At 40.6% G+C, this 25,610-nt stretch overlaps 1 protein-coding gene across 1 annotated transcript in view; it reads right to left on the reverse strand.

Annotated features, from left to right (window-relative positions):
- Window positions 1-25,610, reverse strand: part of mad1l1 (mitotic arrest deficient 1 like 1) — a 94,153-nt gene that overhangs the window by 56,719 nt on the left and 11,824 nt on the right. The window contains exons 10-15 of the mRNA XM_028457587.1: window positions 22,490-22,576; window positions 18,508-18,652; window positions 13,693-13,833; window positions 8,289-8,345; window positions 6,799-6,890; window positions 1,702-1,792 (exon numbers count right to left, since the gene is read on the reverse strand). Of these exons, the coding sequence (XP_028313388.1) occupies window positions 1,702-1,792; window positions 6,799-6,890; window positions 8,289-8,345; window positions 13,693-13,833; window positions 18,508-18,652; window positions 22,490-22,576 (613 nt within the window). The remainder of the gene's footprint in view (window positions 1-1,701; window positions 1,793-6,798; window positions 6,891-8,288; window positions 8,346-13,692; window positions 13,834-18,507; window positions 18,653-22,489; window positions 22,577-25,610) is intronic.

Genomic DNA, 25,610 nt, shown 5'->3' on the forward strand with positions numbered 1-25,610 from the left:
GTTTTGGTTGGACGACACATCGACGCGCATATTTTGCGTCAACATATTTTTTGCGTCGATGTCATTGATTATGTCAACGCGTTGTCATGGCCCTAACCTACTCAATACTCACCGTACCTCTCCATTCACAATTCTCTCAATCCAACCCACTCACCACAGCTTGCAGAGTCCACAGGTGCTAAGAGGAGGGGAGGGGATAACATTGCCGGTTCGTGACGAAAGAAGCCACCAAAACCAAACCAAATTTCAATTTTCAGCCTTTTGCAAATTACAACCGTAATAGCCAAGCTTCAACTTCTAGAACAGACAGTCACTTACATTTTTTAAATAAAATATGCCAAATTGTAACACTTTGACTAAAATATCATAGGTTTAGTTACTCTTTCATGATGACATGCTGATGTTTTGTTTTGAAAAAAAAAAAAAAAAAATCAGCTCGAATGATAATAATGACTAACAATGTTGTCAAACAGTGACAGCATTTGGTGATAAAAATCTATGGCAGGGGTGTGTTAAATTCATGCTATGTAGGCTAACTACGGTAGGAAAGTAATACTATAATGCCCCATTTAAACTGTGGAGCAATAAGAGCCATAAACTTCTGTGACATTACAAAACTGTGGGGAGTACACATTAGAAAGCACATCCCTACTCAGGACTTGAGTCCATTATATAATTTTCTATTAAACCAGTTTCATCACATATATGTGAGCATTTGAGAGATGCACTTCTCGGCCTGGTTCCAGCAAATAAAAGGCAAAAATGACAATTAAGGCCAAATGAGCTGCAGCATAACAACGACATTCCATTGTCCGATTGCAGGATTAAATTCTGGGGGGTTATTCACGTCATCGGTTAAAAATTCCATCCATCAAAAGCTTTTCCAATCATTATTTATCTCGGCAAGCCATCTTCTGTAGACTTCTCTAGGTGGGAATTGGACCATGGGTGAGTCACAGAAATTATCTCTTAACAACTGACCTGATCTTTTGACTGTGTAACCTTGAAACCTGCATGTGTACAAGCACTCACACCCACTCCTACGCAGGCACTACTGTCAATTGCTTTATAGGTGCAGGTCATGCTTGAAAAAGTATGGTTTAATTCAGCCCACAGTTAAATGGGACCAACACGCTTGCCCACACACATTTCATTAAAGTGCCCTGGTAGACTTAGGTTTAGCACAAAAAGAGTCAGGGGAGTAAAAGGACTTGCCCAAGATGAAACGCACACAGCGTATGCACAAGGCCAATTAAAAAAGGAGACAGGACCAACTGAGGGAGTTTGGAAGATGAAAGGCATGTGCATGCATGTGTGTGTGTCTGTGGGCGTGAGTGTGTGCTTATCTGTAATGTCTAAGTAGCTATTAAAAACTGTTCACTATACTTTGGCAAATAATTGGTAAGATCCAAATGTATTTTGACCACCATTTCAAAGACACAGCACTCGACTGTAACATAAAACAAGTAGTTTTAGGTCAGCCAGTGGTGGTTCTTTTTGTTCATTGAATACCTCTGAAGTCACACCTGGGTCCAATTGAGCTTGAAAAGACTGTCAGATTTGGTGAATGTTTGTGGGCATCAATCTTTGGTGGCATGGGAGTTTAAAGTGCTGCCCTTGAGGTTCTTAAATTGGATCCTTTGTGCCAGACGAGTAAATCCTTCACAGAAGACAGAGAAACTGATTTTTTTTTTTGCCTACCTGTAGGTTGTGTCTCTCCAGTCTCATCTCCAAAATGTTGTTCTGTTCCTCCAAACGTTGCCTCTCCGCTTCCAAATCTTCAATCTTCTGCCTATGAAACAAATGCATATATGCTCATTCATTATGCTTAAAATAGTTTACCATGAAGCATGAGGATGGCTATGGATAGCATTCACTGATGTTACATCAGGGGGCACCAGCACGATATTTAGGGGAAAGCAAACACAAACACAAAAATCACATGCGTATATGATGTCCATGCTAACAAATACGTGGTGCACGGCTGCTGCAGTACACACATGGACAGATTGGACAATAGTTAACACCTGTGCCATTCACAGCTGTCACAACAGACAAAGCAAAGATGTCAAAAAGTGCTTTTATTCAGTGCCCAAGGTACTAGTTCACCAGGGACCACTGCTAGAGGCGGTAGACGTGGAAAGCCAGGATAAACAGGGAGAACTTTGAGCCCACCAGACAGAAGGATCTCTTATGATCACTTTATCCAATGTACAAAATGTATTTAATCCCTCAAAAAAAAACATTTGAAACACTGCGAAGAAGCTGGGGAAGAGAGGGGGACAGTGAGACGGAAAAACTGAATCACGGAGCTTCCCAAACCCGGATACATGCAAAAGTATCTGGGGTTAAATATATAGATATATATAAAAATAAAGATATTCTTGGTGACTCTTTGATAACTGAGTTTGGATAACAGCAACTAAGCAAAGGAGGGCGACTGGCTAAACACGAGGAGCTTGCTCGAGAGAAGATGAGGGAGCTCGCCAGGTGGGTCTAAAGTCAACAGTTATATACCTACCTCCAAAAGTTGGTGGAAGTTATTGATCGAAGAATTATGTGCTGACTTTTAAAACCTTAAAGGGGCAGTATTATGAAAAAAATAACTATGTATTGGTATTTCTACAGTGATATACATCCCTTTAGCCTCATTCAAAGGGCCAAAGTTGAAAAAATTCTGTTTCCTTCACCCCTTACCTTTTCTAAAAAGGCAGCTCCAAACAGGCGACTTGGATTTTTCTTGCTTTTTCACTCATAAGGCAGAAACTCGCTCAACATCCCAGTGATGGCCCAGGGAGATTCAAACCAGTGACCCTCCGATGACACGCCCACTCCCTTAACCACTAGGCCATTTATCCACAGTTAATAAATTCACGTTCAGTATATAGATTATCCAGTATGTACAGTGCATACGGAAAGTATTCACAGCGCTTCGCTTTTCCCACATTTCATCATGTTACAGCCTTATTCCAAAATTGATTAAATTAACTTTTTTCCTCAAAATTCTACACAATACCCCATAATGACAGCTTAAAAATGTTTGCTTGAGATTTTTGGCAAATTTATTAAAAGTAAAAAACGAAGAAATCACAGCCTTTGAGATCAAGCTCAAAATTGAGCTGAGGTGCATTCTGTTTCCACTGGTCATCCTTGAGATGATTCTACAGCCTAATTGGAGTCCACTCCAATTATGTAGGTGTGTGCCTTTGGAAAGGCACACACCTACGGAAGCATGGTGGTGGCAGCATCATGCTGTGGGGATGTTTTTCAGCAGCAGGAACCGGTAAACTAGTCAAGATTGAGAGAAAAATGAATTCAGTAATGTATAGAAACATCCTGGAAAAAAACCTGGTCCAGAGCGCTCTTGACCTCAAACTGGGGTGACGGTTTATCTTTCAACAGGACAACGACCCTAAGCACACAGCCACGATATCAAAGGAGTGGCTTCAGGACAACTCTGTGAATGTCCGAGAGTGACCCAGCCAGAGCCCAGACTTGAATCCCATTAAACATCTCTGGAGGGATCTGAAAATGGCTGTGCACCGACGCTCCCCATCCAACCTGATGGAGCTCAAGAGGTTCTGTAAAGAGGAATGAGCCAAAGTGGCCACAGATAGATGTGCCAAGCTTGTGGCTTCATATTCCAAAAGACTTGAGGCCGTAATTGCTGCCAAAGGTGCCACAACAAAGTACTGAGCAAAGGCTGTGAATACTTATGTACATGTTATATTTTCATTCTTTATTTCTAATAAATATGCAAACATTTAAAAAAAATGTTTTCATGTTGTCATTATGGGGTATTGTGTGTAGAATTTTGAGAACAAAATGAATTGAATCACTTTTGGAATAAGGCTGTGACATGATGAAGTGTGGGAAAAGCGAAGCGCTGTGAATACTTTCCGTATGCACTGTAGATAGTCCAAAGCGCAGCGCAAGCGCTCACAATAGGTTTCATTTTTAGCAGCCGTTAAATGGCCTCGTATTGTCTTTGACATGATCTGACATGTTTGTGACCCAATCCCACGCAGCGATAAGAGGTGAGAATGAGAAGAAAGTGACTTAACAGCTTAACATTCCGGTGAGTGTTTGAAACAGCCGACTCAGATCGCTGCAGCCGTACACACACACCCTGAAGCAGCGTTTGTCGGGCTCACTATCACAATATCCGCTTAAATAGCCATGTGTTTAACTGCAATGTGCATATCAAAAGACAACTGCTATGGAAGTCAACTGATGGAATCCCACACACCAAACACAGACTCTGCGTCTACAGACACGCCTACTCATGCATATGCATGAAGGCCAAAAACCAAACTGTTTTTAGGAGCGGCCTAAAAGTTACTTTTCAGAGGACTAAAACTTTGGAAAACCAGCAAGTTTGGAAAAATAACCCTTAAATATTTTGTGTTGGTGTTCTTAGAACAATCGGAGATGGCTGAGAAATAGCACTTTAAAGGTGCATTCACAACGAACTTGACTATGTCGCTCAGGAATTAGTCACCGGAATCGCTCAAGTAGAGTCGCTTGAAGGGAGTTTGCTTGAAGTTGCGTCATTTTCCGTGATTTTGAATTTAATCTAGTCACTTCAGTCACATTCGGTGTGAACGAAGCTTAAGAATTACTTGTATTTGGAACAGTAATACCTGCTCGTTCCTGACCTCATCACCGGCCACCAAACTAGGGAATGCATTGGTCAAAGTCAAAGAGCAGCTCAAAGCCAAGGGCTTGATCCTAGATGATGAAGAGCTAGTATAGAGAGCTATGGACTTTCAGGAGGTTCACAATGCTAAAAAGAAGAAGTTGAAATCACCTTCAACCCTAAGGGACATTGCTAAAAGACAAACTTCATGCTCTTTACTGAGGATGTTCAAAAGTTGCAGCTCTTTCTCGAACAACAAAGTAATCAGATCATGAGGCAACAAGTTGGGACTCCATCCTCAAAGGCCTGGTCCTGCCTGGCAAAAGAGGCCTTTCACAGAAATCATACTTTTCAACTGACTCATTTATCCAGTGATTTATTTAGAACTGGTGTTCGGGTTCAGTCACAGTGTCGTTTCCGCTGCAACGTTCTTCTTTTCCTGGAGCAGCAGCCACAGCTGATCCGCAATGAATGGCGCAGAAGACAATCTCTCAAAAACCAAGAAACAGGACATGGACTTTTTCCAAAGGTACTCCCATTGTCCTCAGTCTGTCAGTCAACAACCAGCCACTTGAGAGAGTTGAGCCTTTGAATACATCAAGACAATCATTGATCACAAACTCACCTTCCAACCAAACAGCCAAAGCATCTCCTCCAAATGTCAACAGTGCGTCTTTTTCCTGAGGAAACTCTGCAAACTTCAGGTCCACCAGTCAGTCCTGACAGCTTTCTACAAATGTTTTATTGAATCAGTAGTCACCTTCAACATCTCTTGCTGGTCGGGTCCTATCCATCATCCATCGCAACCCATTGAACAAGATCATAAAAATGAGCAGTACAATAATCGGTCTGGAGCAAGAACCATTCATCAGCATCTACAACCTGAGAACCAAATTAAAAGATTCAGATAGCTTCGGACACCACTCACACCCTTTGGTCTGGTCTCTCACCTTCAGGACCAAGAGAGCTATGTCAAGTTTCATGCCTGCATCTATCAGCTTATGACTACTAAGCCTTTTTAATGCTGAGCCTGTTACAGCTTTTTAGGAAGATTTTTATCTGTTATTTATGGTATGTGAAATGTGCCATGTGTATGTGGTCATTAAACTATTTACGCCCTCTTTATAGGACTTACACGCTGTCACAAAGGAAGTTCCTAATGGAAAAATGAAGTTCTTTGAATTTGAATCTGGATAAAATCAAATGGCATGATTGCATTACCCTACCGTGTGTAATCATCCAGTGTGAATATTAATCATGATTTCTCTTCACAGAACATGTAGTACAGGCAGAGGACGAAACCAGGAAGTGTTTGGGTACCAATCAGGAGTCAAACCCGGAATGACCCAGCACATCATCAAATTCAGTGGGAGCTCCAGGATCCCAGCCAATGACACTCCCTCTTAGAGGTGAGACTATCCCATTTTTACACAATCATATCCAGGCTGAAGAGTGGACCTGGCCCTAGTGGCACATTTTTGTTGTTTTTTTAATGCAGTGCCTTCTAGGGCCAGCAACTAAAGTCGATGTTACTGTGGAAGGATCACAGGAGGTAGTCCGACCGATTTCTTAATGCACATCAACAGGCTGAAGCATTTGGTTTACCCCTTTTTCCATCCCTCAAGCATGCCTCATACCCCCTCTATGGACTGTTTACCCCAATGGCCTCGGAAAAGAAGATGCTGGACCGCCAGGTTGTGCAGCAGCTTTGATCCACAGGCAATCAGAATGTTGTAAAATAACTCCCACTGATTTACCTCACTGCCCCGCTGCACCATCACTTGGCACTTTTTTTTACTAATTTTGGAAGAATTTTTACAATTTTTTATATGTTTGAGTCATGTAAAAAAATATTTCTGTATATTTGAATGACATTAAAGTTTGTCGGAGTCAGGTAGAGCTTCTGTCTGAAAGAGACTCCAGGATCAGGCTGACGTGCAAGTTGTGGACAGGAACCTAACGCACCTCATCACCACATGTACTCTGCCTGCTAAGAGGGACTGCATGCTGTGTCTGGAGGCCGAGGAATACTTCGTCTTTGTCTCTGGAAGAAGACATCCAGATTCGAGAGCAGAATGCCATCAAATGTCTGGTGTGTGAGGTTATTGCTTGAGGTTTTAAACAAGCAGTTGTCTGAACAGGCTGTGTTTTCCAAGTACCTGAGTATGCCGACCTCCTCTTTGGTGGCCAAAGAGCTGCTGTCAGCACCAGAGGCCTGCTGGCTCTTAAGCGACTCCAGCTCCAGCTCCACCTGTGACAGAGAGAAAAGAAGCTTGGTATTCCAACATCAGATCGCCTTCAGCAAGGAGTCTTTTTCCTGCAGATAAATCAGAGGAACAGAAGTGGGCAGCTATCTCTTCCTAACACACATTTTCTCCTTACAGTGTGAGTTATCCGACTTTTTCCCACAACCCACAATATTATTTCTTTTTTGCCCTGTACCTGTGTTTCATTTCTGAGTTTGTTAGTTCTTCTCAGATTAGAAGAACTAACATATCTGATTCTGTCCTCCAACACAAAAATTAAATATTACTTTTCTAAATAATGATTGAACCTTAAAAAAGTGGATTAAAAGAAATTATCCAGAACTAAGCACCAAAATTTGCAATATTGGCCAGGACAAAATTGTGCATGTAGCCTATGTTTATGCGCTCCTGTTAACTATAGGCAAATACAAGCACATTTTTCTTTTATTTGTCGTTTTTAAACTGCATGGAGTGTAGAGGTCCTTCCTGTAGACTAGTAGTTCCCAACCAGTGGTAAATGTACCTTGGGGTTACCTAAACACATCTCAGAGATGTATGCATACAGATACTTTCCGTATCCATTTATAAATTGTGGCACACTTCAAAACACATTAACAGGTGAAGTTCAAACTCTAAGATAGCAAAGAACATTAGAAATAGATGAATGAATGGTTTACATCTAAGGTTAATGTTCAACCAGACACATAAACGGGTTTAAGCAAGCCTGCAGACACAAATGAAAGATGCATAACATGAAGAAAGGAGTTTTCGCGATGTGAGAAAGTGGACAAAGGGTACACAGGACAAAAAAATGTTGGGAAACACTGCTGTAGAACTTCACTATAACATAATATACAAACAGTATAATTTCATCCCCGTGCTATTGGTGCAACAGCTCTGAAACCCACAAATCCAGGGAAAAAGAAACAATATTGTTGTTTTTGTTGCTCATAATGTAGACAACCAAATCACCATCTTACTTGAAGACTGTGAGGAAACTCCACACCAGAAACAAGTCCCATATGTTTTGCTTAGTTTAGCACAAAGCAGAAATGCCTCAGTAGGATCGAAAGATCAGGAAGTGGGTCTATGTTCTCAGGTCAAGTTATCAGTTCAAATTGTCTTTTATCATTGTATTTAACATAAAGCCATCAAAGCATGTTTGTCTCAAAGTGCACCTGTCAGAACAGCAACTATGACTGAAAAGGAGAGCGCACCAGTTATAAAGAATTTAGTTACAAAGCTAAAAAAAAAAAACATTTTATTTAGTTGAGTCTGAAATACTAGGAGGAACAAAATTGTGTAAAATACTGGTCTATATATACAGCATACTGTAAGCATTGTAGAAAGAATTGAAATAAATATAGGAATGAATATATGGGAGTGTCTGTATGGACACTTACGCTTTGTAGCTGTAGTTTAAGAGACCCCGTCTCCTCCTGTGCTTTGGTCAGTTGGGTCTGAATTGATGAGAGCAAAGGTTAGAAACTTTTTATTAGAGCCTGACCGATTAATCGTCACCTCTCCCTTTCTCACACACAGACTGGTAGTACAGCCAACACCCACGTAGCAGGAGAGCAGCTGCATATTTTGCTACTCCTTGGTAAGCTGTGACTTTGTAAAATAATATAACACAACATTTTAGTTCCCAATTACAACATCCTCACAGAAACACACTGTTAGGACATGTTAACGAGAGCATTCTAGTTTATTGTAATCAAAGCAAACTTTTTTTTTAATGGCATACATACATATATATGATTACATACCTGAAGCAAATCAAAAATAACTGTGATTGCATTAAATCGGGCAGCAAAGCCTGAAGGCTACAATCCATCCGACAAATCAGCAATCTTGCATGGTAAGCGAAAAAGTCTTTGACATGAAAATGTATCACCCAACACCAAGCCTTGTTCTAGTGCTAAGCTCACCTACTATTGAAACATTACACTAAAGCTACTTCCATTATCAAACCAGACTCAGCAGTTCAGAGTGGTTACAATAAGCAAGTAGTGTCAAGAAAAAATAAACAAAGGCATTCCAAATGATAAATCTAACTTTGGCACACATCTCTGTAACATTTAACCGCTTATTGAATTTTGGATTGAACCTAACGTCCGTCCGTCCGTCCGTCTTCAGCACTGGACAAACAAGCCACAGACAGACGGACTGTCAGTCCGTCAGTCGGTCTGTCTGTGGCTTGTTTGTCCAGTGCTGAAGATGGATAGAAATCTGTCAACATATTTCAAATATCAATTGATTGTGGTCATTGTTGTTTGAAGGTTGTTTTCCCAATATGCATTTATATATATATATATACATATATATATATATATATATACATATATATATATATATATATATATATATATATATATATATATATATATATATATATATATATATATATATAATTCTATTTATTTATTTTTTTATTTTATTTTTTTTTATTATTTTATTTACAGAGTAATGCTGTTTAGTATGACCTTGTTTATATCACAATAAACTTAAATAAAATTATCTGACTACTGATTAGCTCACTGCTTGGTCAAGTGACGAGATAATGCATCACCCACCACTCCCCCTTTTGTCTTGATAGCTAAATGTAGTGGGGCAGCAGATTTGTCTTGTGTGTAAAAGATTTCAGGCTTAAAATCACTTAAAAATTAATAGAAATACAAAGCTAGTATATATTTTTCATATATTGTAAATTTAATTAAAGAAACAAAATGTTATGACTATAACTTCTGTTCCCTGAAGAGAGGAATGAGGTACAACACATAGTATGGGATATCACACTCACGCGTGGCCCATTGAAGACACCTCTAATCCCTCAGTTCAATAGCTGCTCTTTACTGAGCCCACCTGTGCAGCGGGGCAAAGAAGTCTTGTACCTTGTTCCTCTCCTTCAGGGAACAGAAGTTATAGTCACACAATTTCGTTCCCTTTCAGTCGATTCGCTCAGTACAACACATAGTATGGGACATGTATACATGCCCCACAGAGCAGCTATGAACTGGAATTAAATCTCCAGCACTCTAGTGCATGCTAGACCCAGTAGAAAAAACCGAATGACCCACCGAAGGGGCCATTATATCTTGACGATAAAACCGAACAAGTGTGCGGTGATGACCAACTGGCGGCACGACAGATGTCATTTAAAGATACCCCTTTAAACAAAGCCCATGATGCAGTCATTACCTAGGTTGAACGTGCCCTCAAACCATGAGGTAACTGAAGACCCCTGCAGTTGTAGGCAACAATCCAGTGAGAAAGCCGCTGTTTAGACAGGGCTTTACCCTTGGCTGGATTAACAAAACAGACAAACAGCTGGTCACACAAATGCACTCTGAGTGTGTTCTCTGTATTTGCAATGTGCATGTACAGGACACAGGGAATATAACCTCCTTGGCTCCTCAGACGCAAAGGGAGAGGGCAAAAGCTCATTAGCTAAAGAACCATGGAACTATGGGCTGAAGGGATGACTTTAGACATATACGCCGCATTCGGGTGTAATGTGACCTTGGAACCATCTGAAGTAAACTGGGTACAAGAGTGATGCACTGATAAAGCATGAAGGTCAGCCACTCGCTTTGCAGAGGTCAAAGCGAGAAGTAGTGCAGTCTTGTATGAAATTAAAATCTTATTCTTTATCAAGCAAATCTTGAATAAAAGTCAAAACTTTGACAATTAAACACTGAAATGAGAGTACATTTTGGTCCTGAAATCATTGGTCAAATGCCCGCCATTTATAAGCGTGGATGATGCCCTAGCACTGTTGACTGTTGCCACCACACGTGGGGGCAAACCCAGAGCTATTAAATTTGACCTCTCAACAGGTAGGCATGTAGCCACCACAATTCCAAATGTGGATGAATCACTTCTTCACCCGCTTGTGAGAGGAGGTCCCTGCATAGAGGAAGCTGCCACGGCTCAGCTGCCAGCAGATTGATTATCTTGGCATATCACAATTTCGCTGGTCATCGAGGGGCCACCAGAATCAGGGACAGACCCTGATGATGCACCCTCTGCAACGCAGTATCATTTCCACTGGGGGAAACACAGGAGTGTGCTGGGCCATGGGTGCGCTACCGCATCCATTCCCAGAGGTGCATTATGGTCTGTTATGGAAAAGAACAGAGGGCAGTGGGCGTTTGCCCTGGAAGCAAAGAGGTCCACCTATGCCCTGCCAAAGCAATCCCATATCTGAGCCACTACCAAAGGGTGCAACCTCCACTCTCTAACAAGAGGACCTCCTCTGGAGAGGTCTGCTCCCAGGTTGAGGCTTCCTGGGACACGAGTAGCTCTCAGAAACAGAAAATGAACATTGCACCACAGCAACAGAGAGTGAGACAGTTTTAGCAGGGGAAGCAATCATGTCCCTCCCTGCTTGTTTATGTAAGAGACCACTTGTGTTGTCTGTCCTGATTAGAACATGTTGGCCGCTAGTACATTGCGAAAATACTTCAGGGCCAAGAAGGTCGCCAGCAGCTCCAGAAAATGTATTTGAAGTCTGCTTTGTACTGAGGTCCAGAGTCCTCTCACTGCTGCTCCGTCGTAACGAGCCCCCATCCCATTAGGGAGGCATCTGTGGACTCCACCTTTCGAAAATACACACTCCCTATCGGGTAACCCTGGCTTAATCACCTCCAGTGGAAGTGACGCTGCAGACACAGCCGATAAGAGCAAGACCAGCGCTAAAAAACATGCATCTTTAACAGCCCGAGCGGCACTACAGCAATCATAGACGCCATCATGCCCAAAAGCTGCAGGATCAAACGGAAACGCAGTTTGCTTCCAAATTAAAATTGTGCGAGGCAGAGGTGGAACGCAGCCACTCTGCTCTACAACAGACGTGCTCGGCTGGATAAAGAGCATACCGTATTTTCAGACTGAGGAAAGCAACCTGCTGACTCAGTTTCAGCAAGCTTTTCTTCATATTCACTGAAAAACCCAGAGCTTGAATGTAGGATAGAACTAGCGACATATTCGCTGCCAACTGTTCTCTTGAACCCGCTGTCAGAGCCAAATTGTGCAGATAGGCTAAGAGAGAACAATGCCTTTTGGGACTGGACCCCCAAACAAAACTTTGCAGGTGCCTTTTTGGCAGCAACAATAGAGGGGGTGGTGGTGGTGGTGCTGCCGGCACCTGCTGGCGGCCTGGGCTTTGAGTCACGCCTGGGATCGATATTGTGCAGGGCTTTTGTCTGTTTCTTCTTCAACTCAAACCTTGCCAGGATGGCGTCGAGCGATTGCCCAAACAAACATCCGGCCGATACCGGCTTGTCTAAAAAAAACAGCCCAGTCTCTCTCCGGAACATCTAACAAGGTCAGCCACAGGTGTCTCTGCGCCACCACGGTCGATGCCATCCCCTTGCCGAGGGAAATCGGTGCGCAGCGAGACGCACGGAGAATAAAGTCAGTGGCGACTCTGACCTTGTTAAGAAGAGGCTGCAGCGGGCTGTTGGGAGAAAACAGTGAACCGGGCTCTGCCAGACGCATTGCCATAATAGGTCTGCAACATGGTGACAGAGCTCAGTGCACGAGCGGTGCCTGCCTGCGCTCTGTAAATCTTCTCCAACTGCAAAGAGAAGAATCTACAATGCTTGGACCGAAGCGTTGTGGAGCCGTTCACGCCATGGTTGTGAGAGGGGGCCAGATCAGCCACCAGAGAAGACTCCATAGGCGGAGGGTTAACTAAGCAAGCCTTTTCAGCTCCATCCAAATCCAGATACTGTCCATAGCTGGGTACTGTGATGCAGGCAGACAGTGGTTTGTGCCAAGTCGATGTTAACTCAGAGACAAAATCAGGCTGTTTCTGATCGTTGTCGGTTCGGGCAGGAGGAAAAATCCTGTGAACCGCGACGGTTTCTGAGCCGGCGGAAGAAAGGGCCACTCCACTTCCAGCCTCTCAGCTGCATGGCGGTACAGAAAGAAGAAGGATGTATCGTCCTGGTTAACTGGCGCAGCAGCACACTGACCAGACAATAAAGCCTCCGACAAACCATGAATATCCAAACCAATGTTAGCCCAGCTACCAGTGGAGACTTCAACCAAAGGCTCCTCGCCATTGGAATTAGACAATGCTGGGTCCCTTGATTCGGAGAGGAGAGGGTCATGCCGTGTGACTGCAGCCTTCCCCAGCACTTTCTTCACAAAGGTAACCCGCCCTTCCAGGGTTGAATGCCGGAGCTGGCGACAAAACTCACAGGTCTTGGGCTCCGCCAACACTCTCCTGGCGTGGACTGTCCTCAGGCTGACAGGACATACTTCATGCTGGTCTTTATCGTATAAAGAGAAGACGCACCCCTGAGGACAGGGGCGAACAGAACACTTCTTCGCTTTAGCCTTCTTGCTTATCCAGAAACACGTAAGCTTGGAGACTCGAAACTAGTGCCCCGCTGGCAGCAGATGCCGCTAACACCACAGCCCTACTCGGTAGAGGTGTTCTTAGCAAGGTGAAGAGCGTAAGAACTGAGGGATGACTGTGATGACAGTTGTATTTATGTGCCAGCGGAGCCTCACATATGTCATCACAGATCATGTGACTTAAAGGCGTCTTCAGTGGGCCACAAGGGAGCGTGATATCCCATACTATACAGTATGTGTTGTACCAAGTGAATCGACTGAAAGGGAACCTATGACTTTAAAAGGTGCTAGTGCAATATGAATGACATTGTATTTTTTAGTATCAGACTGAGAAATAGGTTATAATCAAAGTATAAGATTGACTTTCATTGGAGGATATGTGCTGATTAGTCTTTAATAATCAGGTGAGTACACTGAGTTTTCAAAGACTTCACATACCTCCATCTCCACATTGTGGTTCTGTACTCTCTGCAGCACCTCCTCTGCTTCTTTGACTCGTTTGTTGAGTTGTGGAGAATACTCTGTTGGAGCCAGCTCGCTGTCATAAGATTCCAGTATGGCTCGCATTCCATCACGCTCCTAAAACACAAATGCATCCATATGAACACAATAACCAGGAATTATTGTTGATTATGGAACAGGCTGAAGCGACAGTCATGGTTTGCAGAATCCGAAATGTGGTGTGTGTACGAGCATGAATAAACTGTGTCAAAGCCATTTGATGACGGTTGGATTTTGCCGGTGTTAGTTAAATATGACGTGTAAATCCTATGCACACCAGCAAAGCAGGAGACAGCTGTGGCACTGCTCTAAGTTAGCTAAAAATTATAAAAACTAAGAAAAATGTCTTTCTCTGCAAAATATAGACTGAAACAAATTACAAGAGAAATGACAGGAATTTGGCTACAACTAGCACTGCTTATACTTATTCCAGATAAGATCGTTTGTACATTCACATTTTTGCATCCTTACTCATCAGTCATGAAGCCAAATATCTTCTCCACAGTGTGCTGTCCAGTAAACTGCAAACTGTGGAGCTGAAGGATGAAAAGTTTTTCTTGAGCCAAATAAACTCACAGATCATCTATAAACAGCCCAAGTTTTTTTGCTTCTTCAGACTAAAAAAAAAAATCAACAGGGAAAGGCACAAGCTGTACAATTTAGCCAACCGTCAAAACAATGAAGTTGATATGATTGAAATTAATAGCGCAATAAGACAAGAAGAGGAAATGGCCTGTTAATTTTATTAATGTGGCAACGTGAAGCAGTATAACTGCAGCTTGTAATCATTCCTCTGTCCTTTCTAATGGTCTATGTCGGCCAACTCCACTTGGTCGACACAGACATAGTCATTTACTACTGTTAACTGGAAGTTGATAATCAGACAAAATGAATTATAATTTTACATTGACACGGGATTTTCTAAATCTATAAGTTACATTGTGCACCTAATTATAATGAATAATATTGTTATTTTTTAAACATTATTTATTTCTTTTGGTAATAGCAGACTGGACTTTAGTAAAGCCCAAACCTTTAAAGTCTGCATAGTTCACACTAGAGCTGTACGATTATGGAAAAAAATGATAATCACGATTATTTTGATGAATATTGTAATCATGATTATTTATTTATTTGCTAGGGACAATCTGTATTTCTTTTGCATTACTTTAAAAAAAAAAACTATTTATGAACAGTTTACAGTGCAAAATTAAGCTTTAAATAAAAATTATACCAAAAAGAAGATACATTTATCTTTGACTTTAAAATGTCCCAAGGGTTAACTGAATAAATACACTATTACAGAGAGCTTTCACGAAATGCAACAATTACAGCTCACAGCTCTCATCAATCCACCAAATTACTCTAAACTGCCGCTGACTAATGGTTGAGAACGTGCCTGGTTTGATATGCAGCACAGCCCACATTTTAAATGTAAATATTGCCGACAATCAGGTTAATTTAATCGTGGCAGCCAAAATCATAATCACGATTAAAATTTGATTAATTGTGCAGCCCTAGTTCACACTCAACATTTTCCAGTGTTTCTTAGTGAAAACAAAACCAACTAGAACTGCAAGCAGTTATGAAAGGGGGCCAAGCCTTCCCGCGCGACTCGGACCCCAGGTTTCGCGGAGCCCGTGGAAGTACGTCACAAAGGATGACGGGCTTGGGGCAAGGATCATTACACAGGCCAACGTGCCATTTACTGTGAACAGGTGGATATGAAGTTTTGGAAGATGTGATTTAAAATGTGAAAGTTACAGGCCAAAATGCATTTGCACCCATTATAGCGCCACCTCGTGGTGCACTTTTTGGTATGGGTGACCTGTGTGCTCTTCTATAGTTACCCTGTAAATTTCACAGCCCTCAACATATTACTTCAGCTGAAATAAAGGTTTGTTTATGTATATGTTATGCAGTAATAAGCCACGCCTACTTTGACCATTCACGGTTAACTTCGAGATACGGTCCCAGGAGAGATCCAAGGTCATACCCACCTAGTTTGGTAAAAATAGGTTGTGCCATTTAAGAGATATAAACTTCTCATAATTGCAGTGCCCCCTAGAGGCCTAACTTATTCAAATCTGGCTCATACCCCCAAAGTCACATGCCAACCAAGGATCTCAGATTTGGTGTTGTTAGCAATTATTTTGACCGAGATATGCAACAGTTTGCGTTTTTTAAGCTAGCTAGAAAACTTTACTCGTTATTTTTTACGCAAATTTTGCCCGAACAAATGTTTTTGATGAACTTTAGATCAGGTTCAATTAAAGACTCTACGTGCCAAGTTTCACGCTGATTGGACAAAACCCCAAAGACAAAATTGAAAAAGTAGGTTTTTTATATGTAATGACTTACAAAGAGCAATGTGTTGTGGGAGTGGGCGTGGCCTATGTCAGAAGATGCAAATCTACAGTATGTAGGAAACATGTGGATATGAATTTTATGAAGATTTGAATTAAATTGTGAAAGTTAAAGGCCAAAATGTTTTTGCAATTATAGCACCACCTAGTGGCGCAATTTTGGAATGGGTGGTCTGTGTGGTCTTCTATATCTACCCTGTAAATTTCACTGCCCTCAACATAATAATTCAGCAGAAATAAATGTTTGTTTATTTATGTGATATGATGTAATAAGCCACGCCCACTTTGACCAATCGCGAATAACTTTGAGATATCGCCTCAGGAAGGACCCAAGATCATACCCTATAAATTTGGTAAATATTGGTCTTGCCATTTAAGAGATATAAATATTCGTTTTTTGTAGCGCCCCCTAGTGGCCATATTATTCAAATTTGGCGCATACCCTCACAGTCACATGCCAACTAAGGATCTCAGATTTGGTGTGGTTAGCATTTAATTTCACCGAGATATGCTCCAGTTCGCATTTTTATAGCTAGCTAGAAAACTTTACTCGTTAATAATTTGTGCCCGAACAAAATTATTTTCTCAAATTTAGATCAAGTCCAACTGAAGACTCTACGTGCTAAGTTTCACGCTGATTGGACAAAACCCCAAGGAGGAGTTAAAAAAAGTAGGTTTTCCAGTTTTTGTGATTTTGCTCCAAGAAAAGTTTAGGCAGAAATGGGCGTGGCCTAGCCCAGGTGATTCAGTGCTATTCAAGGAATCTGTGGATATGAAGGTTTTAAATTTGCAACAAACGGTGTGGGAGTTAATGGCCAAAACGCGTTGACCTTTGTTATAGCGCCACTTGCTGGCGGACATATGTGAATTTTTGCGTCCAAGGTCCCCTGGGGGTTTTGGACCCAACCACCAAAGGGCACCACCCTATCTTGCACGGTTTAGCCTGCAGCACCACTTTTACCCACGGAAACATAATAATAATAATAATTACATACGCGGTTCCCTGGACCCGCAGGCTTGGCCCGCTAATTATAACACATTCCATCTTAATAAATACACATTTTTTTTCGCAATGACTTAATTTAGTGTCTATTACAAATTCACAGATGTGATTATTCATGTTGTTTAAATCAATTCACTTGGTTACTTTCTGATTAACTGATATTTTTATTATTCATAGCACAGCTGGGCTATTATTCACAGCCTAGATCACAGTACAGCTACTTGACACATCTGGGGAAAGGTGGTGCACAGGAATATGGAAAATGAGCAGGACGACGGATGAAACTGAATTGCATTCGCTCCAGGGTCAGTGCGAGTGTTGGGTCCTCAACTCCAACCAGTGGCCCCTTCGGCTGTTTACAGTCTGTTAACGTGCAAAGAAATACACTCAATCTTAATCAAAAATCTGTCAGTGCATTTATGATGAATAAAAAAAATGCTCTTGGTTTGAAAGGCCACAAACAGCTGTGAAACAGTGGAATGCAAAATAAGAAAAGCATCAGGCATGCTTTAATTACGTACATATGTCTTTGAAATTGCCCTCCAATGGGGCAGTTAGTCAGTGTGTATGTGTAGTTTAGAGAAAGTTGGTGTGGTGGCGTAGACAACAGAATGTAGAAAGTAGGATGTATATTTATTTGCTATTGTTATTCATATGTAGTTAATGACTTACTAGGAACAGCTACAAAAGGTGTATTTAGTAACGCACACTGTCATGACAGTAGTGTCAGAAATGCTGATAACCAAAAATTATTAGGACCCTATTTTAGAGTACATGCATTTTTCCAAGAAAGCAAGGGATAAAGGTTTTAGATAGAGCTGCACAAGCAAGCTAGAGCTGCTAGTTTGTCCTATTTCACGTCCTTTAAACAACAAATTACCTACTTGCAGGAAGATTTTAGACAGATAAAAGCGTTTTACTTTTATCTACAGAATTTGAAAAACTGCCAACATCTATTTCGGATTTACAAGCCATTTAATTGTAAGGTATTAAAAATCAACATTAGCAAATATGATTCTAAAGTATGTTCCCAAAGACATGCAGTTTTTTTTATGTACTTTTATTTTGTTATGTTCTTATTTCGTACAGTTCTTGAACTGTACAAAATAAATAAAATCCAAATAACTAAAAACATTCAAAAGAATGAGGAAGTTGTGAAATAAATAATCAAATCAATGTCTCAAGGAGTTCTGATTAAGAACTGCAGTGCAGAGGAAAATTAAAATATACCCAAGTCATGTGACATTTATCAGCCAATTAGTAAAGGTCCTGCTGGCCTAAATGTTTCGATTGAAGGTTTGACATGAGTTGATAGATGTAAGATTGCGGTTTGAAAGCATGTGTAGTTGCTGACATGTCTGAAAAGCTTTGATGACTGAGTACCTTGGTTAACAGGAGCACTCGCTTCTGCAGGCGGCGGACAAGAGCATCATGAGTCTCTCTCTTCTTCTGCTCCTCCATAGTCTTGTTGCGCTGCTGGTTCAGCTCTAAGCGAAGCTCAGACTGTGAGTGCTCCATGCTCCTTACCCTGACAAAGTCAGAAAAATGAATAGAAGAAAGCACGTTAGCATGTGTGTATGAATGAGTATTACAGAGGATGAGGAGGGCAGGCGCATTGAGAAATGGGCTGATACCAACACAACTTTCAGTCAAGTTTATTCTTAAAACTTTTTAAAGGACAATTCACCTGGGCAACATCTAGGGTGCATCCAAATATCCCCTCCTATCTCCTTTCCTGTACACTTTTCCTTAATTCCCGCAAGTGTTAAAAGGGGCAGTATCATTAAAAAAATCACTTTATACTGGTTTTCACACAGTGATATACGTACATCTTTTAGCGTCATTCAGAGGTCCAAAGTTGAAAAAGTTCTGTTTCCTCCCTCCCTTGTTATTCCACATTTTGTAAAACGTCATATAGTGGAAACTCCTCCTCCTGAAAATTCTGGCTCCTCCTACCCCATAAGAATGTGAGCTCCTCCCTCTCAAACTTCCTCAGAGGTAAAACAAACACTGCGGTTTAATATAGAATATACATTATACTTTGTCATATATTTAAAGCTACATACACATAATGTGTTCTCACCCAGGGAGCAGTTAGAGCGAATATATTTACATTCGGTATATAGATTATCCAGTATATAAATAAATCAGAGTGCAGTGTGAGTGCTCACAATCAGTTCCATATTTAGTAGCCGTTATATTGCAGCGGTAGAACTAAGGGTGTCCCAATCCGATATCAACATCGGTTATCGGTCCGATATCAGCTTGAAAAAGAATATTGAATTCAAATTTTAGATTTTTTTTTTTTTTTTTTTTTGCAATTCATTTTTTATTTATTTTATTCAATTGTAGATAATTATAGATATTATGTTGAAGGTTAAAATTAATGTAACCAATTGTTACTCTGAGTAACATCACTTGATCAAGCCTTTTCTGACATCCCACACTACAAAATAAGTATTTGTTATGTTTTTATTAAAAAAAAAAGTAATAAAAGTATGTATGATTAATGCTGATATCGTATCGAATCAATATTGGCATCGGCTGATATGCAAGCCTGCAATATTGGCATCGGCCGATATGCAAGCCTGCAATATCGACATCATATCGGAAATTAAAAAGTTGTATCGGAACATCCCTAGGTGGAACAAAACAAATGATTATCACCTTAAATGGACTATTCCTGTGGTTAGAGGTGAGGAGGAGAAGGAAGCGACGTAGGAACACGCACGCGCCCGCTAGAAGCCGTGCAAGTTTGGTGTGCTTCAGCAGCAGGGACGTGTTCATGCTAATGCAGGTCTTGTTACGTAACACATTAAATCCAGCACACAGAAAATGGAAATACAGTTTTTGAAGCCTAACTCCACAATTAAATTATGAAATGTTGAATGGCTTTGTACATGTATTAAGGAATACATTAATGATCCATTAAGGGCGACCGTGGCTCCGGTGGTAGTGGGTCGTCTTCTGATCGAGAGGTTGGGGGTTCGATCCCAGTACCTGACTATGTGTCGAAGTGTCCTTGGGCAAGACACTGAACCCTAAGTTGCTCCCAGTGGTCGACTAGCGCCTTACATGGCAGTCCTGTCCCACTGGTGTGTGAATGTGAGAGTGATTGGGTGAATGAGATGATATGTAAAGCGCTTTGACACTGCTTCAGTGTGGTGATAAAACGCGATATAAAATCAAGTCCATTTACCATTTACCATTACTCACACACAGCCTTACAATCACCACTCAGGGGCAAACAGCCCTGCTCTCCCACCACCACCTGCACATAGCGATAAGACGTACACAAATGTCTGCGCACACGCAGAGACAGACGGGGATACACACGTAGCATAGATGTGTTTGTAAATACACACATAGTTTGATGAACTCTCTGATTAGACCAGAATCTGCTCTTTATAGAAGCACAGAGTCAAAAACATCACAGCTACTGCTGCTGTTTCACACGGAACACAGTGGAGTTCCTTAAAAAGGCTGTCAATCAATGCTCACTGAGAGCTGTGATTGGAGGAAACCCTGCTCCCTCCTCTCAGGATTTATAGGAGGGGCGGGACCAACAGTGAAAGTGATAACGCAGGGGAATCTAAAGAATCAGTTACAGCCAAAAGCAAAATTAAATTGAAATAGCCGGCGTTCAACCCCTAGTAGTCAATATATCTGACATTTTACAACTAAATACACAAAATTAAAATACTTTTAGCAAAATGTGAAGAGTGGGACTAGGATTAATAAACGGCACTACTTAATACCCAAATAAATATGTATTCAGCAGAAAAAGAAGGTTTGGGGTTTAGTTACTCTTTTAATAGGGCTACCGCTATGGTAATAAAGCTGTTGGAATCTCACACACCAAACATAGACACAGTATAGTATTAGTGCAAGCCAAGCCTTCTCCAAGAGTGAGGCATGAAGTCTGCATCTACAGACACGCAGACTCATGCATATTCATGAAGACATGTTGTTGGGGTTCTTAGAACAAATGGAGATGGGTGAAAAATAGCATACCACTTGACCTTTAAGTGGCGGCCATGATAAAGCGTGTTCCAATTCTCTAAAAGCTAAGGAAAGGAGGCTCAACGCTTCCTTTATAACCCCATTTAGCCTAGGAATAACTGATGCATCCTTTACCAAAGAAGACCAGAAAATGCTGCCCCACAATTCATTATGGCGACAACATTTAAAGGGACCCGCTCATCTGAGCGTTCACAGAAACTTACAATGGCTGAAAAAGGGATGCAGATTATGAAAGTTACCAATGCAATAGTATGCCTGGAACAACTTAAAATAATCTAAAACCCTTATCCAAACTATGAATGTTTGTAAAACAAATGCAGCAAAGTAAAATTTTTGTGCAGCCTATTCTCAGTTTGCATTTGTTATCTATTTATTCAGATTAACGTTGATTTGCGAGTGGAAGGTGAGTGTGAGCAACAATTCTCAACGTGACCTTGTGATATTTGAGATTATATCAGCGGTTAGAGGCACAGGGGAAAGTGTTATAAATAAGCTTTTAGTAGTCCAGTTTTGGAAATTTGTAGTTTTTCACTACGGTAGACGTCTCTAACCTTCTCTGCCATTGGATTATTAGGACAACTAGTGGAAGTGTGTCTGATTGTCAAAACAACATGATCGCCTTCCCCTAAGTCCTGTAGGAAGTCTCCTAACACCTTTCCTTAAATCTGTGGATGACCTCACAGGGTTAAGGAAAAGTCGACAGGAAAGGAGATAGGAGGGCCTATTCGGACACACCCTTACTCTTTTCAGGTCATTTACAGAAGATTTGTGCTGGTATCAATCAATAGGCCAGCCATTATACCCAGCAATTACACTGAAGAATAATAATTACACTGTGAGCCATCTTTCCCCATTCCCCATTCACTAACGACCCACTCCAGCTCTACTGTTTCTAACATAATGAGCCCAATATGCTTAGCAGAGGAGAAATGCTTGTTAACTAATGAATGCTTACTTATTTTGGCCAAGTGGCGGCTGCATGAATAACACAGAGCATGCACACAGTTTTCCCTGCAGAGATCACCTCTGTCTACAAAGGACAAGTTTAATTAGTGAATTCCTGCTGTTGCTCATGCCATATCTCTCTGTCTCACTCACCCACTCACTCGCACACTCACTCTCACGCACGCACACGCATGCGCACGCACACGCACACGCACACACACACACACCTTATTGTCAGGAGTGCTATCAGAAGTTGGACCAGTTTAATTAACTATGTGAGAATTAGGGACTTTCTGGAGATATGCTCTAATAAATACATGAGGGAGGAGACAAATGCAAGCAGGGTGAAAGAAGAAAGTCTGACGGAAAAGGGAAGAAGGGAATTATTGTGTGTTACCGGCTGTTGAGTGCATAGTTCTGCTCTTTCAGGGCTATTTCTTTCTGCTGGATCTGTATCACCTCCCGGGATAGATCTTCTGGTTTCCTGATGACCAACAACAAGACAGAGCAATAAGCATTCACATCTTTTACTCACATGTGCGCACACAGAGCTAAATCAATAACTAAGAATAAGATGGGTGGAAATTGTTTCCATTTGGTTTCAAAAGAAGAAAAAAGCATCAACAAAGGAAAGAGAAAGAAATTAGAGACCTTCACTTGACAAAACAAACTCACTCTAAAGGGGACATTGATGAGGCTATTTTTTTGCTAAAATGTTATAATGTAGTAAGCCAGCTCTCTGCTTAATAGTAGAATGGTTAAAATGTCAAACCATACTAATATTTTGTTTTTAACTTTAGGATCAGAGATTAAAACACTAACAGGCCTGACATTGAATATCCACTCACCAGCAATTAACTAACTCAACCACAACCAAATAAGTATTGATGATGTCGCGTTTATTATTGCTTTTGGGAATAACTGCTATTAATTAGATTAAGATTTTACGACAAAGCATAGATCTGATTATACAACTGGCAACTTTTTCTTTTCTTTTTTTTCTTCAATCAAAACTAATCAGTCTTAACATAGAAAAAGTTAATTATTTTGTTATCAATTACTTTTCATACTATTCCCTTATAACCCAGTTTATGAATATAATTGGTGTAACTAATTTGCTAGGAAAGAAAATGAAAAACAACGGGTAATCAACAAATGCTAAGTTTAGGAGAGTGAATTCCATGGAATGACAAGAGAAAAAAAAGAATGAATAGTGTTTATGCTGATAAAGTTTGTGTGTATTGTAATAATGTGAGTTTATGTGGAAACTGGATAATAGAAATGCTACTGCCTTCAGCAGCAGGCTCACTTTCTTCAACATCCAATGCACAAAAAAAATGCATGAATACAAAGGGGCATCCTCTACAAAATGGTTAACTTTATACAAATAAAAACTTTTACAAAAATTAAGTTAAAAAAGTTCAAGATAAATGTGACTAAAAAAAGACTAAAGAGGTGACGTGTGAAGAACTGAGACATTAGTTTGCCCAAATGTCCTGTGATTTATTGAAAGCTTGGATGCTTTCAATAAAAGCATCATTCAGTTCGGACTGGTTAGACTTTGGCGAAAGTTTAGACAAAGGAAATTCAAAAAAGGAGGGGGTTGACGATATGCTTATGGCTTTTCTTTTAGCTCGTTAATGAGCGTTTATGGGAATATTATGTGAGACAAAGTTACAGTTAACTTGTTTAACCGCAAGGTTTCTTCTCGCTTTGCCTTTGAAATGAACACATTAAGTCAATAATTCATTGGTATAATCATAAAATGCAAATTAAAATCACAAAAACTTTACATCTAATTGTATTAACAAGATTCCTTTTTTAGGTTTTCATTTGAAATATGAACATAGTCAATAGTCCAAATAGTTGAGTGATTAAATTCTAATATTCTTTAGAAAGCTGCTGACATGAGGAATAGAGCACAAATTATTGATCATTGTTTGATTACACAATGATGTTCAATGAGTTTTAAGGAGGGATGATGGTCGAAAGTTATTCCATGATCTCCTGAGATTTTTCAAGTCAGGAGCAGTTCAGGGTAGCTTTAGGCTATGTGAAAACTCGTTTACTATTGTTTACTAGTGAGCGGGTTTAATTCGTTTTTCCATCTCTGCTGATGTAGCAAAAAACAGCACAACAACACTGCACTGAACTGACTTAAACCTTTACTTGAATGGCGTGGCGGACAACAGAATAATAAAAGAGCTAAGAAATGCTTTTCCTGTTTACTGTATTTTTTATTTATTTTTTTAACATATAAAATACTTAGGTTTGGTAGAGCACACTCACACTGAAAGTGTTTTTACTGTTGATGAATCTTGTTTCATTTATCTGATAGAGTTACATAAAGTTATTAAGTAATTAAACCAGATCAAGCTTGATGATTTAATCATTCAGTATATTTAGGTGTAATAATCGCAGTAGTTACATTACTATCTAATGGGACCAGCTTTGTCTGTGAACATGTGAAATATAATTAAAAAATATTGCGTTTCACAAGATAGGACAAATGAACAGTGACATTACTATTTATGCTAACATTTCACACAACATGTGACATGTTTAGCTTTTATCCTTTCATTTAAGTGTTAAATCTGACCATAAACAAATTGGTGGCTCTCTGTGGTTTGATGACAGTAAGTATGATATGGAGTGGTTAGTCTGTGCGTCGGTGGGTTAGCTTAGCATAGTTAGCTTTAGTTGAGTTTCCAGTTCAAAATTGTTGCTGCGGGTTCATCTGTCCCTGTCTTTGTGGGACTTTGGGTGGATCTGACGGAGGAACTTGGATTGGTTCTCTTTTTGGATGGTTGTCTGGTTTTAACCAAGTAGCGGTCCGTGTTGTACCGCAGCACGGCCGCTTCAGGTAGCCATGAAGAGCACCGTCGTCTGTGTGTGTGTGAGGGCTGGGAGCAGCTGTGGTGCACACCGTGGAGGAGGCGCCGCTGCGGTGCTGCCGTGAACAGCGCTCTGCTCCAGAGAATAATAAGTTGTTGACAACAAACTTGTGGGCAATTTTGGCCTGTGGACCAAGGTTTTTAGGGGCATTCTTGGCTAAATTGAGGAACAAATGGCCCATGGCCCTCGCTAATTTTCGACATGGGCATTTATCGTTTCCATCGTGGGATTACATATTCTTACATGAGAATGTTTTTGACGATATATCGTGAACGACGATTCATCGCACATTCTTAAAGTCAAAGTGCTTCGACTTTTGTCAAACAGCCAATATTGATGCCCAAAACAGCTCAAGGACCACTTAGTTTGTAAAAAGATATCTGACTGGCTGAAAAAGAGCATTACTATCTTGATTTCTAAAGCTTGAATACAGAGCCAGGTCAAAGCACAGAGGTCCAGTGTCCTCTCAGAACCATTTAAATTACAAAATACTGAAAGTTTATTATGGATTTTTGACCAAATGACGCCAAAATAAACTTACATACTACAGCTTTAAAATTTGTGAACCATCCCTAATCTCTAACTTTTGCTTTTCAAATAAACTGTGTAGAGAGAAAATATAA

Source organism: Gouania willdenowi, chromosome 1, assembly GCF_900634775.1.
Source record: "Gouania willdenowi chromosome 1, fGouWil2.1, whole genome shotgun sequence".
NCBI classification, from domain to species: domain Eukaryota; kingdom Metazoa; phylum Chordata; class Actinopteri; order Blenniiformes; family Gobiesocidae; genus Gouania; species Gouania willdenowi.